The following is a 15,999-nucleotide window of genomic DNA, read 5'->3' on the forward strand; positions in this document are numbered from 1 at the left end:
ATTTTTCTCTTGAGAAAGCCCCTTACTAGTATAGGCGATAGTGCATATCATTTCTTGGTGAAACCATAAAGCCAAGCTTAACAACAGTGAGCTCTGTTGTCAGAAGCGAGCCACACTGGCCTGTCATATCTCCACGCTCCGTAGAATTATCTCAAAGAATTTGGTGATGCTTAGAACAAACAGTTTTCCTCTAACAACTCAGTTTTCATTTGGTGCCCACGCGCCGTAGTATATTTTTTAGAGTGTCTATGTGATGGATCACTATTTATTGTAGTTGTCATTTTTTTAGATGTAAACTAATTTGTAGAGTATGTGAGAATGATCTTGAAGTGCGGGAAGGCGTCTATTGGGGCGGACAATGTTCAAGAATTACATCAAGGGCAAACCTGTAGATGGGTATGCACACTTATAATGCCAAGTAATGCATATATGCCTTTCTCGTGCATTTACCGAAAGTTGGTCTTGTAGAAGAATGAAGACCAAATAGAGATTGAGAAAATTTAATGAAAACCGCAGCAGCAAGAGTGTAGAATCATTTAAGTAAAACGATTGTGTAATCTAGCCAACCATCTTTCATATCTTCTTTAAATGTAGGAAACGCCGTCATTGGGTGGAGAAAGGAGAAGTACATTATTTATACATTAAGAGAAAACACAAGTAAACAAAGGTTTTGACCCCCCCATAATATAGGCATCATTGTTGGTTCTTCATGATTTTTGATCAAATTCAATAGAGTAAATGGAGTATGGGGTCATGGGTACAATTGATATTGACATAAATGATTAGTACAGACAACAGAGTTTACATCAGAAATTAGAAAACTAAAAAGAAGTCACAGGAGCTCTCTTGCAAGCTTTACTGGTTTGTCTTTCATAAATGCCATGTCGCTGTTTGGTGATGTCAACAAGTGATGATCCGAGTCTTCATCTTCACTCTCTCCTCCTGACGACGCAAGTGATTCCGACCCATCATCTGCATAATTATATTAAAAATTAAAAGGCACAAGTCAAAACACAGAATACGATCCCAAACACGTAACTGCTGAGTCACAAATTCGTGGGGAAGAACAGAAAATCACATAATTCAGAAACTGGTCTATAAGGTGCAAATGTGAAATGTGTATGTAGGCCGATGAAGCAACTAGGAAGGTATTAAAAATGTAACAATCGTTGTTGGATGAATTCTGGCTAGACGCAATCTAAGAGTGGAAATATAACTTTCACATATATATTGACTCTTAAAAAGATATTGGCATTTGAGCTATTTAACAGAGGCAAAATCTAAGCAAAAAAGTTGCCACTGAAAAGGTTTTATTTGATAAAAGACGATTCCTTCCTATTATCCTTGTAATATGTTGACATAGTGTCCTCCTCAACATCCCATTGCCGTAATTTTCAATGTTAGAAAACATAAAGTCATCAACTTCCATCCATGAGGCAGGATTGTAACTTACATGCCCTAACGAGCCTAACAATTGAATTTTTTTCATAACTAACTATTGCAATTAATAATTTGCACAAGAAAACATATTGGCAACCAACTTCTACATGGAAGGCTAGTATAGGTGAAAGGAGTTTATTGCTTCTAAGGAAAGAGTCTCACCAGAATATACAAGCTGTTCAGGAGCCCTTATAGCCGTGACCTGAATATTTTCTGGCAGTAAGCAGTTGCAGAATGAACCTGAAACTTCATATATCTCATTAAGAAACACTTTCCAGCAGCGCTCTAATAAACTGACACAAGTAGTCAATTGTAAAACCTAAGTTCCATTGTGGTAAGAAGCAACGTGGGCAGTATTGAGTTCAAGACATGTTCGGGTAGTAGTCTAGGTCTCGACCAGCCATTGGCCACCAATGTAATGTGCATGTTTAACTGTCTCAGTGTTTAGCGCATAGAGCGTCTACTACCCTTATCCACCAAATATGTATAGATATTAGTTCTTTGGGTGTTCTATTCCAGGCACGGCCACAAAATATTGCAGACACAGAGCTACTAATTTTTAACTCTTGAGTTCTTACCTAATCTTGCAAGCCTATTCACCCATCCAGGAATTGGCTTTCCCGTCAGTCGCTGGCAAACATCATCCGTGAAGTGGTTGCAGTTCTTAGCAATCAAATTGTATGTGTCGCCATGATATTTTCCAGATAGGTGCTCCATGAACGACTGGAATTCAGAACGTGACATGTCAGTGCTACCCAACAGCACTGAGCGTCTAAAGACAAAACCAGGGCAGCTTTTTGGTTCTACTTCGAACACTCCACTGCTTGGGTACTCATGGGCTCCAAACCCATATTCCATACCATGAACTGTTCCACAACGATATCATATCTAGTTAACAAATATTTAAGAGAAGACGAAGAGCTGTAAGAAAGACGCAGTGGAAAATAAAAAGACAAAAAATGTTAGTTGGGTGTAAAACTAACACAATGAATCCTGGCAGCACCGAATAGAACTATTTTTTGCGTGTCGATCCCACACAAGCAGTTGTAACTTGTGAAGTTACCAGCCACTATTTTCTATGTCATACTACTTCTAATTTAGTAATCTAGGATACAACTGTGTGGTTTCCTTATCTCAAAAGCTCTCCAATTCCTTTAATTATTGCATTGTAGGCCCATAATGGTTATAATCTGCTCTCTCCATTGCAATAAATTGATTGAGAAATTTTAACATAAATGCGAGTTAGATCATCTGTCAGTTTAGACATCTATATTTGGTTTCTAAGTTTATTTTAACTTCCAAAATAGGACTTACTTGATCCAAACCTATTCATCTTGATGTTTGCAAGAAGCCTACGGACTACATGTAAGTTACTTCATCTTAAGCAATGGAGGCAAACAGCATAATGCTGTAGGAAACCCATCATTTGTAGAAACGGGAATCAACAATAGCTACAACACAATGCTTTTGCGGGTTTCAGCCCTGTATACAGTATTCAACAATGAAATGTATCTGCCACTGGGGAAACTAAAAAAGATAGCAAGGTTTGGGTTAAGGATGAAAAGATCCCCTTTCGGTCAGCCAGTGCTATACCCGGCCCAGTCCTCAGGTTTCCGAGAGTCATTTTCTTCCGGTTGCAAAGATCATCTGATCCTCTGTGATTCCTCCTAGAGTCAGCTTTGGAGTGTGGGCGGCTGCACTGGGGAAATTACCAACCCTTAACAACCTTAGAAGACGTGGGATGATTCTTCCAAGTAGATGTATCTGCTGCAAAAACCAAGAAGAGTCGTCTGACCACCTCTTCATTCACTGCAGAGAGGCAATCAAGACCTGGCCGTTTTTCATGAATAACGAGGGGATCCAATGGTGTGTTCCAAACTCTCTTCGTAAGATCCTGGAACAATGGAGCAGAATGGGCCGAAGGGGAACTAAAAAAGATCTTTAGAATCTTATTCCAAGCGCGATAGTGTGGTCTATTTGGAAGTTTAGGAACTCTTGCACCTTCAAAGAATGTAACAAGCCCAGCAGTATTGAAATAGAGGATGTTCTAGGGCTATTATATCACTGGTCTAGAACTTTGCCTTGGGCTAAAAGTGTAACTTTTTTGGATTTTATTTTGAACTGGATGGAGATTACATAGTAGCCTGTTCTTCACAATCTCTTTGCAATTCCTTTGTATTCTTTTTCGTTCTCAATAAAGATTAATTCAAACTTCTCAAAAAAAAAAAATGTATCTGCCACTTGTGAGAAACTTAGTGGGCATCGTCACATACTCGCATAATCCTTTTTCTTTTCTTTTCTTTTTTAAATTCATATAACCATGCTACACAATAAAATGGTATTAGCCTAATTATCATTTGTATTATGTAAAACGTAATATGTGTGAAGTCTAAAAGTACAATTCTATTAAACATTTAATAGGGACATATGTGCATGGTCATGGCCACATTTTGTCTTGCATTCACATTTTTGCAACACCACATTAGTGTTTCAAACACCAACCGAATGCCATTACCATTTTGTCACATAACACAAAAAGTAAAGGGATGTGTTTGCATTGGTGAGGTAGGTAGACCAACATGCAACCCAATTAGAGATTAAAAGCAGAGAGAACGGCTAAAAAGGTACTTTCAAACCCATCAAGAACACAAAATATATTATAGGAAGGTAAAGAAAATACAAGAACTTTCATTATCGATTGTCTACTCTTAAACTTTTCTTATCCCGAACAATCCTTCCCGCCCGCCTAACTATAAAAATACGACAAGAATGACAAGATGCGACGGGAACCTAGTAATCATACCCCACAACACCTTTATTGGAGAATTACTTTTTTCGACACCCCTTCTCATCAATGCACTCCTGACGCATACGAAGGAGGGCAGTTCGTTCGATAAATTCTACCTCTATATCTATATCTGAGATGTTTAGATTCTTCAAAACTCCATAGACATGCAGAAGAGAAATACTATCCCCACCCGACCAAGACATAACTTTTACCAAAGGTTTATCGTGATCGTTTTGTTTAAATAACAACTAAGGTGAAGCAGGGTCAGGAACAATGAATCTCTTTATGATAAACAGATCCATTGCAAGTTCGTTATTAAGGGTAGTTCCTACAAAGGATCGAACTAATGACGTATACAATACTTGAATTCTCGATGTAGATGCTACATAGTTGGTTCTCATCCTTCAGAGACTACGAGTGTAATAGGATCATCCGTCGACAAAAAGGGCTCAAATATTTGTTCCCACTTACATTTTCCCTTGATGAATAATGAAGTATCTTACTATTCACCACTCATCTCCATTCACATATTTGACAATTTACCATGATAAGTAAGTACGAAGTAGTGAAAACGAAAACTCAATTAACACCAACTTTGCATAATTAAAACTGAAGAACTAATTAAAAAAAAAAGACAAATAAAAACCAAGAAGAAGAAATTAAAAATTTCACCTTCAATTCCAGAGTGAAAGATTCCAAGTCCAAACCAGTAGAGATAATTGTTCATAGGAGTAAGATCATATACATTAAGGTATATTGGAGTTCGATTACTTGTTCCATTATTCTGATCCTTCAAGCCCGACAGAAACGAGCGCATGGTAATCAAATTTTCCCCTCAATTACTAACAAAAATCCTCACTTCCGCATTTCCCCAAATGCAAAACAGGAACCCTAGAGAAAAAAAAACAACCACCAAAATTCAACTTCATAAACAAAATAAAACCCAAAAGAGATTCGAAAGCAAAGAAACAAAAGACACTTTTAAGATCAAGTCTCAAACTAGAAATGAAAAATTCAGGGTTTGCTTTTAAACAGAAAAGATCTAACCCTAGAAAAAGAAAGAATTAATACCTTTGAAGTAGGGAAAATTGAACTTTCTTTTAAGAGCGAGAGATTAGAGAGAGAGAGAGAGCATTTATCAGTTTCACCAGTATAGAGAGAGAGAGGGATTGAAGACGGGAGGAGGAGGAGAAAAGGTAATTGCCCTCACAAATGGAGTAAATTACAGGAATGGCAAAACTCTTTAACTTTATTTGAAGAATAAAGTGAACAGGCAATCAAGAACGTGCAAGTGTTTATTTTTCCCTGGAGCTATTGTCTACAAATGTTCCAATCTGGTCCCAAGTTCTGACTACTTCAAATATTTGGCCCCTATAGTTTGTTCATCATTCCTTACAAGAGGATGTGCCGATGAACCCTATTTCTCGATTGTTTTTTTAGTCCGAATCATTTGTTTCTCCTTTCATATGAACTCGTAATTGTCGTAAGAAACGATCAATTAGTTCCCATTCTGGATGTATTTTATCTCCAGCAACAAACTCCCAAACTCCACTATCTACTTCAATAGTACTGCAACCAGGCTCTTTCTTGGCTCTGTTCTTCCTCATTAGTTCCTTCATCTCTTCTACGTCTCTCCATCTTCTTTCCCCTGCATACAGATTCCTCATCATAATGTAGTTCCCATCATTCAATGGTTCCATTTCGAATGCCATCTTCATTACCTTCTCGGCTTTGTCAATGTCGCCATGACAACTACACGCAAACAAAAATGAACTCAGGATTATCCCATTAACTTCATTAGGGTTGTCTTCAATCAACTCTCTAGCTTCTTCTAAACATCCTGACCTTCCTAAGATATCTATCATACACCCGTAATGCTCGATTCTCGGTGTAATTCCGTAATCTTCCATTGATTTAAACCATTTTCTTCCTTCTTCCACAAGACCACCATGATTACAGGCAGATAATACTGCAATAAAAGTTACTGAATTCGGTTTTAACCCTTCATTTCGCATCTCCTCAAATACTTCCAACGCTTCTGTAGCTTGCCCATTAACGGCAAACCCATTGATCATGGCATTCCAAGACGATACCGCTTTATTTGGAATCGTATTAAAAAATTGTTTGGCTTTCAGAACTTCACCACATTTTGCATACATATCCACTAAGGCAGTACAAACATTACTTGCACAACGGTCAAGCTTTTTTCTTCGAACAAATTCGTGAACCCAACCACCGAATTCTAAAGCACCCAAATCAGCTATGGCTGGAAGAATGCTCACAATTGTAACTTCATCTGGTTCAAATTTCGAATTCGATTGCATTTCTCGAAACAAGTCTAATGCTTCATTTGGTTGCTTATTCTGGCAATACCCACTAATCATTGCGTTCCAAGAAATAAGATTCTTCTCAGGCATTTCGTCGAACAGCGATCTAGCTGTAACTAAATCATTATTTTTGCAGTACCCAGATATCAAAGTAGTCCAAGAAACAACATTTCTCTCAGGCATCTGATTAAACAGATTTCTAGCAGAACCCATATCTCCTAATTTCACATAAGCATCTATCATTGCATTATAAGCAGCTGGATCTTTTTCAGGCATAAGATCAAATAATTCTCTTGATTTAAAAGTATCCCCAGATTTTGCAAATCCAACAACCAAAGTTGTCCAAGAAACTTGACTTCTATGAGGCATTTCATCAAACAGTTTTTCAGCTAATACCAAGTTCTGAAATTTCACATACAAATCTACCAATGATGTAGATACAAACAGATCAGAACAAAAACCCATTTTAATTACATGATTATGAAGCTGATTAGCTTCATTGAAAGCCAAATTTAATCCACAAGATTTAAACAACAATGGGTAAGTATAAGTATCAGGAACAAAACAAGTTTCATTTCTGAGATTTCTATAAAGGGTAAAAGATTCATTAAATTGGTTGTAGTCAACGTGAGATTTGATCATGGAGTTACAAAGATATGAATCATCTCTATGAATTCGAAGATCAAATGCACGTCGAGCATGTCGGATTCCGATGAGTGGGTCGGAAAATCCGGCAATGGAGATTGAACAACAGGCGGTGATGAATTTAGTGAAGAGGTTAACGTTAGTTTCTAGAGAGTTTCTGAGGATGAAAGAATGGATTTGTAGGATGGATTTTCTAGTGTTTGGTTTCTGTAAGAGTGAAAAAATGCTTCTTTCTCTTGGACTCCACAGTGATTGTAGTTCATTTACTTTCATGGCCGTTTCAGGAAACAAAAGGTGGAAAAGAGACAGATTTGGTGGTTTTGTTAGGTTTTTATTGTTGGGTAAAGAGTGGTTACTAGACTGTGTTGACCAACAAAAATCACAACCAAAGGTGTGTACAGTTGTACACTAGATGAAATAGGTTTAGTTTAAAGACTAATGGTGTAGATTGAGTCGGCCATCGTCACACCGGCCAGGCGTATCAAGCGCACAAGGTTAGGCCACTAGGCGTGGCTGAGAGTGCGGGCGAAACTTGATAGCTCGGGCGAAACTTGATAACTCAGGCTAGACTTACACACGACTAACGTCAGTTAGAGAACTGGCCGGCATCGTGAGGAGATATCTTAGAATAAGTCTATAAATTTTAGATGGCAAAACTTTCAGAAATAGGACTCAACACAAACACCAGTTGGTTGGCCCTAGCCACTGGCTAGGTACATCAAGTGCACATAGTGGTGGCCAACGGGTCGTGCCGTGCCGACACGGCCCGTTTGGCAGCCGTGGCGTGTCAGACACGCCACGGCCACGCCAGGCACGGCTTGAGCCGTGCCGTTCCGTGCCCAGATCACAAAGGTCTGGACACAGAAACGGCCCATGGGAACGGCCCAGTCGTTCCCGTGGCGTTTCCGTTGCGTTTCTGTGGCCGTTCCGTGGCGTTCCCGTGGTGGCCAACAGGCACAGGGCTCCGTTGTCGTGCTCGCTTTGCTTTTGAAGGTGCTCCGTTGTGAATAAGAGCTTAAATTTTGAAGAGCAAAATTTCCAAAACACCCTAAGTTTGCTAACAAAAACTTGAATCAAGAGATTCCTTTTTCGAATTGACTTTTTTTTTTTTTTTAAAATCACTATCAAAGACTTGGGTTATGTTAAGATTAATTGGGTTCCTAAATAACTAGCACTCTATAACTGCTTTTACAAGGGAAACAACAAACACGCCAAAAGTCACTATAAAGATAAAATTTTAATGGAAGTGCTGAAGAGTAAATATCTTCCACTGCTAAAAGTATTTCGATACACAAATGACTAAAAAAATGTAACCTGAATTTGGAATTTCCGACCTATCTTGCTGCCGTTAAACAGGGTATTCGGTGTTTGCAGCATAGAACTCCTCAGTGCTTGACGAAGATAGAAATATAACTATTTCCAGGAGATTTACTCTGGCCTTAAACGGCAATCATCTTCCTAAGCAGGGGAGGAATATCGGGTTTCAAGACATTAGTTTTCTGGAGCTGGTTTTTCATTCCCGCAATCCTTCCGGTTGCACACTGTTCGGAAAGGGTAATTGATGTTATCACATTTGCTACAGGTCCAGCTGCCCTCTGGTACACCACCTGATTTCGACTGGGTTGGACCCTACAACAAAGCATTGGTGCGATAAACTTAATCGATTCAATGGAGAAAGAAAAGATATAACTGATACATTATGAAGAAAGACAATACCCCCTTAGAAGGATATTAGACAATATTATAATTCAGAAACAAAATAACAGAAGGTACTTCCAGCAGTAGCAAGATAGGTATCCTTATAATCTTCTCATCAATATGACCTGAGAAGATCTGTTTCAATGAACATGTTTAGAATTTTCAGCCAGTTGGATCACCCAACATCTCAAACGGAGACACCACTAAATCTCCACGCTAAGTAGTTATTTCTTTACTCTTATCGGGATTTTGCAACTCTTGGAAGTTTTCCGGCTTTTGACCCATTTAACATTTATCAATTGTTTCTTTTGACTTTTGAGATTAGGTTTTTTTCAGGGCTAGAAAATTTGAAGTTCCTTTTCTTCGGTTCTCTACCTAGTTCTGATATTTAGTTATCTATCGAGTCACCGATCTGTACTCGTAATAGTAGTCTGTAAGAATAGTTGTCTCCACAAGCTTCACATTGAGGCTGACCAACTAAAAAAACAAAATAAAATCTAATAGCTATCGATAATAAGATAAACATACAGAAGATGGTCTGGGAGTTCCACATTTCTTCATGTTGCATGTGGTTCTGAAAGCGAAATTAACATTCTCACATTTAGGGCAGATCCAATCCCCTTCAGACATCCCATCTGGTCCTGCAACACATTTAAACCAGCTGGTTAACCATCTGACTGACAATCTCCTAACAATGATATACGAGTCCAACAAAAGTCTGCTAACAAAAGCTGATCATTAACCACCTGGATGACTATGAAATTCTTATACCAACAGGCAACAGTGATCTTCGACCTCAAGCGGTAATCTAAAACCATATGAAGAAATGCTATTTTTCGGTCATTTATATATCATACTATTATTTTAACTAGTATTTACATACTGAAAATAAGAAGTCTACGATATTATTTTCATTTAATCACTGGTACCACTACATCAGAGCAGATAAGATTGTTGATTATGAAATGAAATTCGATATACCGCTCTGTTCTTTTGTAGTTTAAAATCTAATTTTTATGAAGGTTGTAGTTGATAACTGAAACTCGAGCCGAAGTATAAATTTAATTTATACAGTCTGAAAACATAAATATAGAGTTCTAATAGATTCTGACACAAACATACACAAAACCCTTCCAGTCTTGCTCAAAGATATAGAGGTCAATTCGTTTATTGGTAATTATCATTACTTCTGTTAATTTTATTTTCTCATCATCCGTTGTCCCATTCGCATCTTATATTTTATAAGCAACATACACTTAGAAACAACTCAATCTACTCATAACGATTGACAACCGAAACAGACCTATAAGTAACACCCTAGTTTCAAGTGATAATATAAAGTGATGGAGTACTGAAAACAATGTAAGACCAAACTATAATAAAGATAAGGGAAACAGATAAAAGAATCACCTCCACGTCGTTTCCGAGATGCATTGTACTCAGCTGTACTTCCTCCAGACCATTGACCAGGAACCTAGATTATCCAAAACCAATCAAAAGCAGAAATTGTAACCAAAAGGAAAAAAACATATTTCTCCTAATCAGCTCCCCAAAAGTTGTTCATAAAATTAGAGTTCTACAATTGGTACTATGAGAAGGAGCATTAAGAGACATCAGAGTTGCGAGGAACACTATTAACCTAGGAGGTAGTTTATATATATATATGTCTCCTTTTTATTCTTCAATAGTTTATTAACAGAAAGTGAGTACAGAACATATGACGAATACAGCAAATTAGTAATTGGCCTCAAAGTCAGAGATATAAAGGAAACACATACTGGTACGGGAGATCCGTGAAACCTATAGCTGTACCCGTCCATAGCATGACCTGGACCATAACCCATGCCTGCTTACCAATAACATCTATCAGTTAAGGGAAACTATGTAACAAAAATCAACTGCAAGTCATCAATAAGTATCAGTCTGTCGCCACTAGCCACCTCACATAAAATACACAAGGTTAAGCATGTCAATGGATAATAAAAACATCCAAATTTGATCTGTACACAGGAAATCAGGTTTTCGTGGGTATAGAGGAATATTCAATCAGATAAAGATCTATGAACAAATAAATAGAGTACGTATTATCTAAATATAAGAACTTATATAATAATTAGGTTTCACAACTAACGGCCAAGACTTAACCTCATAACAAAACAACCTTATAAAATTTAACCTAAACCCCTATATCTCATTCAGACCTGACGTGTTCAGTAAGAAAATCCAAACAGCCAAAACAAGTGTTTCTTGTCTCTCTACCTCTCTCACCGGTCATCTTCTCTTCTGCAAAAGCGTGAATCTCTTCCTCTTTAGAGACCGGTTAACTCCACATCGCATCTCTTCCTCTCTACTTGCAATTAGGTATCAATCTATTTCAGCTATAGATAGATCACAGAGAACTCTCTCTACGATATTGAAGAACCAACGACGTCTCATTTCTTCCACAAGAGTCCTCTTCCGTGGCCGTCAACCTCCCTATGTCTCTTTCTACTTAACAGTATCGAGCTGTAGAGAAACCTCAAGGTTTGTTGTTCTCCCTATAGAGTTCTACATTCCTCTAAACACATTTAAACCTGTTGACTTTTATTTCATTTTTTTGTATTTTCTAAAAAAGTTATAAATGATCGTCTGATCGATAAGCTATGTTACTAATTGTTTTGTTTTTTGTCTTTTGATCTAGGTCGAAAGTAGTCGTTCACTGGCTTGATCATATCATTCTTACGCTTCTGAATTAGGGGTACAGTCTCGTTTCAGCATTGAAATTGCTTGGAGGTCTGAAAAGCTGGATTTTGACTTCGTCAAGAATTATTTCAGATCCATACAATACTAATTTTCTTTCCCCGATTACCTTATTGAAGGTCCCAGTGACATTCCTTAGTAGTTCAAGTGATTAACATTTTAGTCTTGCTCCATTTTATCTTTCACCCTCTCTTTGTAGTAAGAAGACTGATCTGTCCTATACTCAATTTGCTTCCTAAGAATACATATTTTTGTTCTCTACAATACTTGTATGCAGAAAGATGGAAATGCAAAGAAACAATAATGTCTAATGCAGGTACAATTTTAAATCAAATTTAAAGAAAAAAAGAACATACATATGGACCTAAATATAAAAATTAGAGAAGAGTTAAGAGTGTGTGTATAGTCATAGAGATAGTACCTCCAACAGGTCCAGGTGGGAATGCAGTTAGAAGACCGTACGGTCCAGGAACACCCCCATGGGCTCCCATGTCGTAGCGCATTCCGGACAGTGAATATGGTGGCCCATAATTATGCGCCATTAAAGGTGGTGGTAAGTGTGGGACTGGAGGAGCAGCACCGCCAAAATAAAATGGAGCTGGATGGTCAAAATGACCAAGCATAGAAACTGAATCCCTTCTCTGACACATTACGACAACATCAGTGGCATGATATCTTCCATTGAACAAGCAAAATGATTTAGGTCTATTCAGTGTTGTCCTATGTAGTCAAATAAAGATCCTCTACTTCGCATCTCCAGCGCAAAATCCTAAAACTTTTATATTTGGTTAAATGTCATTTAATATATAAACAAATAAAAAGTATTTGCTACGGAATTTGAAAGGGAGAGCTTCCTATCAGTCCAAGTTTGGGAAATGATGACTAGGACAAATAGAGATGCTCAACTCAAGTAGGCGATATATTATAACCACCTTTGTTTCGTCAACGAGTCTAAAGAATCTATGACCTTCAGGAATTTTTCTTCAGTGAATCTTTTTGTCCTATATCGGGTTCAACTTTTCTAAGAATAAATGTTGCATTTTAGATGCCCTTGGCCCAGGTAAGTCTAGAGTTTTAACCCCAATCACTATGTAGTAGTCTAGTTATAACTTATAACTTAGAAGGTTACTGGTAATGACAGAATCTAAATGTGCACTAGCATCATACAAGAAGTAACTGACATGTTGTGAAAGCATATTTTCGCATAACTTTTTTTGCATAATGCATCAGAATTAACTTATTCACTCGAAAATACTGATCCAAGGCAAGATCCCACAAATTAACATTGTCAGAGTTGTCTCGCCAACATACTGGACAAAAGTTCTGAAAGATCAAACAAAAATAATTCATATATGATAGAACAAAGTTCTCTAATTTCCATACCTAACTTGAAATCTAATCTGATGAAGCTACTTCCGTAACGATAATTAGTATCAATGAATTACTCTCTTGACCTTGAGAACAAAATCACATGATTAAAAATAACTGTAAACATACCGGAGTGCTTGGTGGTCGAGCAGCACCACATTTCCCGCGGTTGCACACAGTTCTGAACCCAAAATTTATATTTCCACATTGAGGGCATGTCCAATCTCCACCAGTTCTTGAAGCTAGCATGAAATTTTAACAGTAAATATACTTCATTGCAAATTTTAAGCATAAGAGGAGCATTATTAGAGACATTACAAGATAGAAAATATAGGATAGAAGGTTAGGCTATACAATTATTTATCCACGAGTGAAGTTTTTTGATAGGGCGTTGAGAATGAAAAACACAAATAACAACCACATGATTTTCCCACGCCAAGAATTGATCTTCAAAATGAATATCAAATTTGAAAGATTTAACAACAAGGAACCTTCTACAAATATCATACTCCCTATAACAGTTCAATCTTCTAATAGAGCATTATGCAGCTGCAACATATATGCAATTATGCGGCTCCCGATACTTAGTCTCTTAGGATACAAAATAACATACACAACACCATTACTCTACTTAGTTCACTAACCAACCCCTTAGACTCCCTTATACCCCTACAACTTAAACGAATGAAAACCGAGGATTCTCCATAACACATGGATGACTTTCATGAAGTTTAAAGAGGACGACGACCGGTTGTCTCCAAGGATGGTCCAGAAAAAACTAATTAGTATCCCAAAGAAATAGAACATCGTGTGCCATATATATTGGTTACAGCAAATTGCCAAATTCATTATAAACCAATTCCAAAAGATATTCTTGCAAGTACGAGATATGTCCAGGATGACGCAGAACCTTTTTTACTTCCATTAAACCCCGCATACGTCTATATATTCTTCAAACGCTATTCTGACGACTGGAAATGAGACAGAGTAAGAAGACTTGCACCAAGGGTTAACTATTATTAGAGCACAAAAGGAAGAAACTTCAATAAGAAAGACAAAAACCTAATGCACACCCTGAAAACTAACATGAGTACCATTTTTTTTCACACATTGTCTTCCGACACTGATTTGCTTAAAATTAACAGCTTTTGATGAATTATGAGTTGTTCCAATAACACTTTCTTAAGAATTCAGTCTTATGCATTGACATGTTAATCAATAAAGAGACTAATGCATAAAGCTCTACAGATGAAATCACCCAGCGACGAAACAATAATGAAATTAAAGAAACAAACTCTAAGTAATATAAACTAGTTACTTCATCAAAAAGGTTAAGAAAAAGGGCAAAGTAACTTCATTGAAACCCAAATAAGAAAACTTCATTGATTCAAAAAATCAAAAGAAGAATAAAATTAGATAACTAACCATCACTACGAGGTCTTTTTGATCCAAAAGAGCCACCATTATCAACCTGTAGAAGTAATTCACCCATTACAACTCAGGAAAGAAGACCCACGACAAAAACCAAACGCAAAAAGTAGCAAAATATAATGATAAGGAGAAAAGATTGAAACTTTAGAAAAACCCAAAACCCTAAAAGGCTAAAACCCTAAAACCTACGGTTGATTCTTTAAAGAACAACAATTTCCGTTCATATTTAGTGAAACAAGTTTCTAGAGTAATTGTTAATAGGTTAAATAAATAAAAATATAGTGAGTTGTGATTGTGGTTTTATTATTTCTTGATAGAAATATTAAGTCTGCTTACCTTGACGGAAGCCATTGATAAGTCACGAACTGTGAAGAGAAAGAGAAAGAGAGAGACTGGAGGCTATTCTAGTGTTGTTGAGAAAATCGTTTTACAAGCGTCAACCGCTATGGACCTGTGCTTTTTTATTCACCAATATACTCGGAAAAGTCATTGGCAGGACATCCCTCTTAATCCACGAGCTCTTGGGATGGAGTCTAGGTGGAAGCAGTTTATCACCTAGATTTTATCTCATGTGAGACACCAAATAAAATCAGATGTTTGTCGGACTTTAGGCTCTTTTTTCTTTGTCCGACTTTAGATCTCTTTAATCATTGATTTAACTTAGGCGGTTATCGTGTTTATCACATCTTAATGATGTATCAATGTCTTGTAACGACTAACGTAGATCGTAGCCGATTTTTAAAAAAAAAAATCAAGGTGGAAATAGAAAGAGAGCAAGGAGATTTTATAGGGGTCCCCCATTTTGTTAAAAAGATCCCTCCTTTAAAAGCACCCCCCAAATCTCTCATTTTGGCTAGATGGACCCCCTCCAGGAAAAGACACTCTCCCTTCTCTAGTTTGACCTAAAGGTAAAGTGAACACTGTTAGGTCAAAGTTATTCAAATCAAGAAAAAGTCCCCTGACCGATCAAATGTCTCACTCCTCTTTCATCTTCCTCATAACCTCCTGTTTAATCTTCTTCAGTTTATCTTCTATCTCTTTGTAAAATCTATGCCATTTTCATCTTCATCTCTCCCTCATTCTCTCTCGGTTTCACTCATGTTATCTCTCTTGTTCTCTCTTCCTTTCTTTCTCTTCATAACCTCCTGTTTAATCTTCTTCAGTTTATCTTCTATCTCTTTGTAAAATCTAACACTACCGCCATTTTTCATCTTCATCTCTCCCTCATTCTCTCTCGGTTTCACTCATGTTATCTCTCTTGTTCTCTCTTTCTTTCTTTCTCTTTTCATCTTCATCTCTTCTTCTTTCATCTTTCCCGTAACCCTAAGTTTAGTTTTTTACAATTTTTTGAAACTACAATGTTTGAATACTTAAATCTACTGGTCAGCAACACAAAGAAGAAGATTTGCAAACTTTATTCGAAAGCATTTCGTCTAGAAGTGGGTGAAAATCAAGAGAGGAAGAAAACCCCCAGGTAAGCTTTTCGGACGCACCAGACTGAAAAGCTACTGGTGGAAAATACGGTGGGATCGAGCCGTAAATGTTGCACAATTCGGCCTGACC

The 15,999-nt window shown here is 37.3% G+C and overlaps 3 protein-coding genes across 3 annotated transcripts; all 3 read right to left on the reverse strand.

The window, feature by feature from the left end:
* Positions 1-606: 606 nt before the first annotated feature.
* On the reverse strand, positions 607-7,475 carry LOC147569727 (PPPDE putative thiol peptidase family protein). The gene is made up of 5 exons (XM_086656251.1): positions 5,300-7,475; positions 4,901-5,119; positions 2,019-2,306; positions 1,603-1,680; positions 607-972 (listed from the first exon to the last, which is right to left on the reverse strand). The coding sequence occupies exons 2-5, from the start codon at positions 5,043-5,045 to the stop codon at positions 833-835; spliced, it is 651 nt and encodes a 216-aa protein (XP_086512377.1). The 5' UTR covers positions 5,046-5,119; positions 5,300-7,475; the 3' UTR covers positions 607-832.
* AHG11 (Pentatricopeptide repeat (PPR-like) superfamily protein) lies at positions 5,451-7,473 on the reverse strand. The gene has a single exon (XM_086656250.1). The coding sequence runs from the start codon at positions 7,471-7,473 to the stop codon at positions 5,665-5,667; it is 1,809 nt and encodes a 602-aa protein (XP_086512376.1). The 3' UTR covers positions 5,451-5,664.
* A 951-nt stretch (positions 7,476-8,426) lies between the features above and the next one.
* LOC147569729 (ranBP2-type zinc finger protein At1g67325-like) lies at positions 8,427-15,098 on the reverse strand. Its single transcript, XM_086656252.1, has 8 exons — positions 14,773-15,098; positions 14,431-14,476; positions 13,135-13,247; positions 12,059-12,278; positions 10,677-10,744; positions 10,309-10,372; positions 9,427-9,539; positions 8,427-8,829 (listed from the first exon to the last, which is right to left on the reverse strand). The coding sequence occupies exons 1-8, from the start codon at positions 14,785-14,787 to the stop codon at positions 8,692-8,694; spliced, it is 777 nt and encodes a 258-aa protein (XP_086512378.1). The 5' UTR covers positions 14,788-15,098; the 3' UTR covers positions 8,427-8,691.
* Between the last annotated feature and the right edge of the window lie 901 nt (positions 15,099-15,999).

Source organism: Eschscholzia californica, unplaced genomic scaffold (genome assembly GCF_041429995.1).
Source record: "Eschscholzia californica isolate CP2 unplaced genomic scaffold, dmEscCali1.0.p SCAF_1, whole genome shotgun sequence".
NCBI classification, from domain to species: domain Eukaryota; kingdom Viridiplantae; phylum Streptophyta; class Magnoliopsida; order Ranunculales; family Papaveraceae; genus Eschscholzia; species Eschscholzia californica.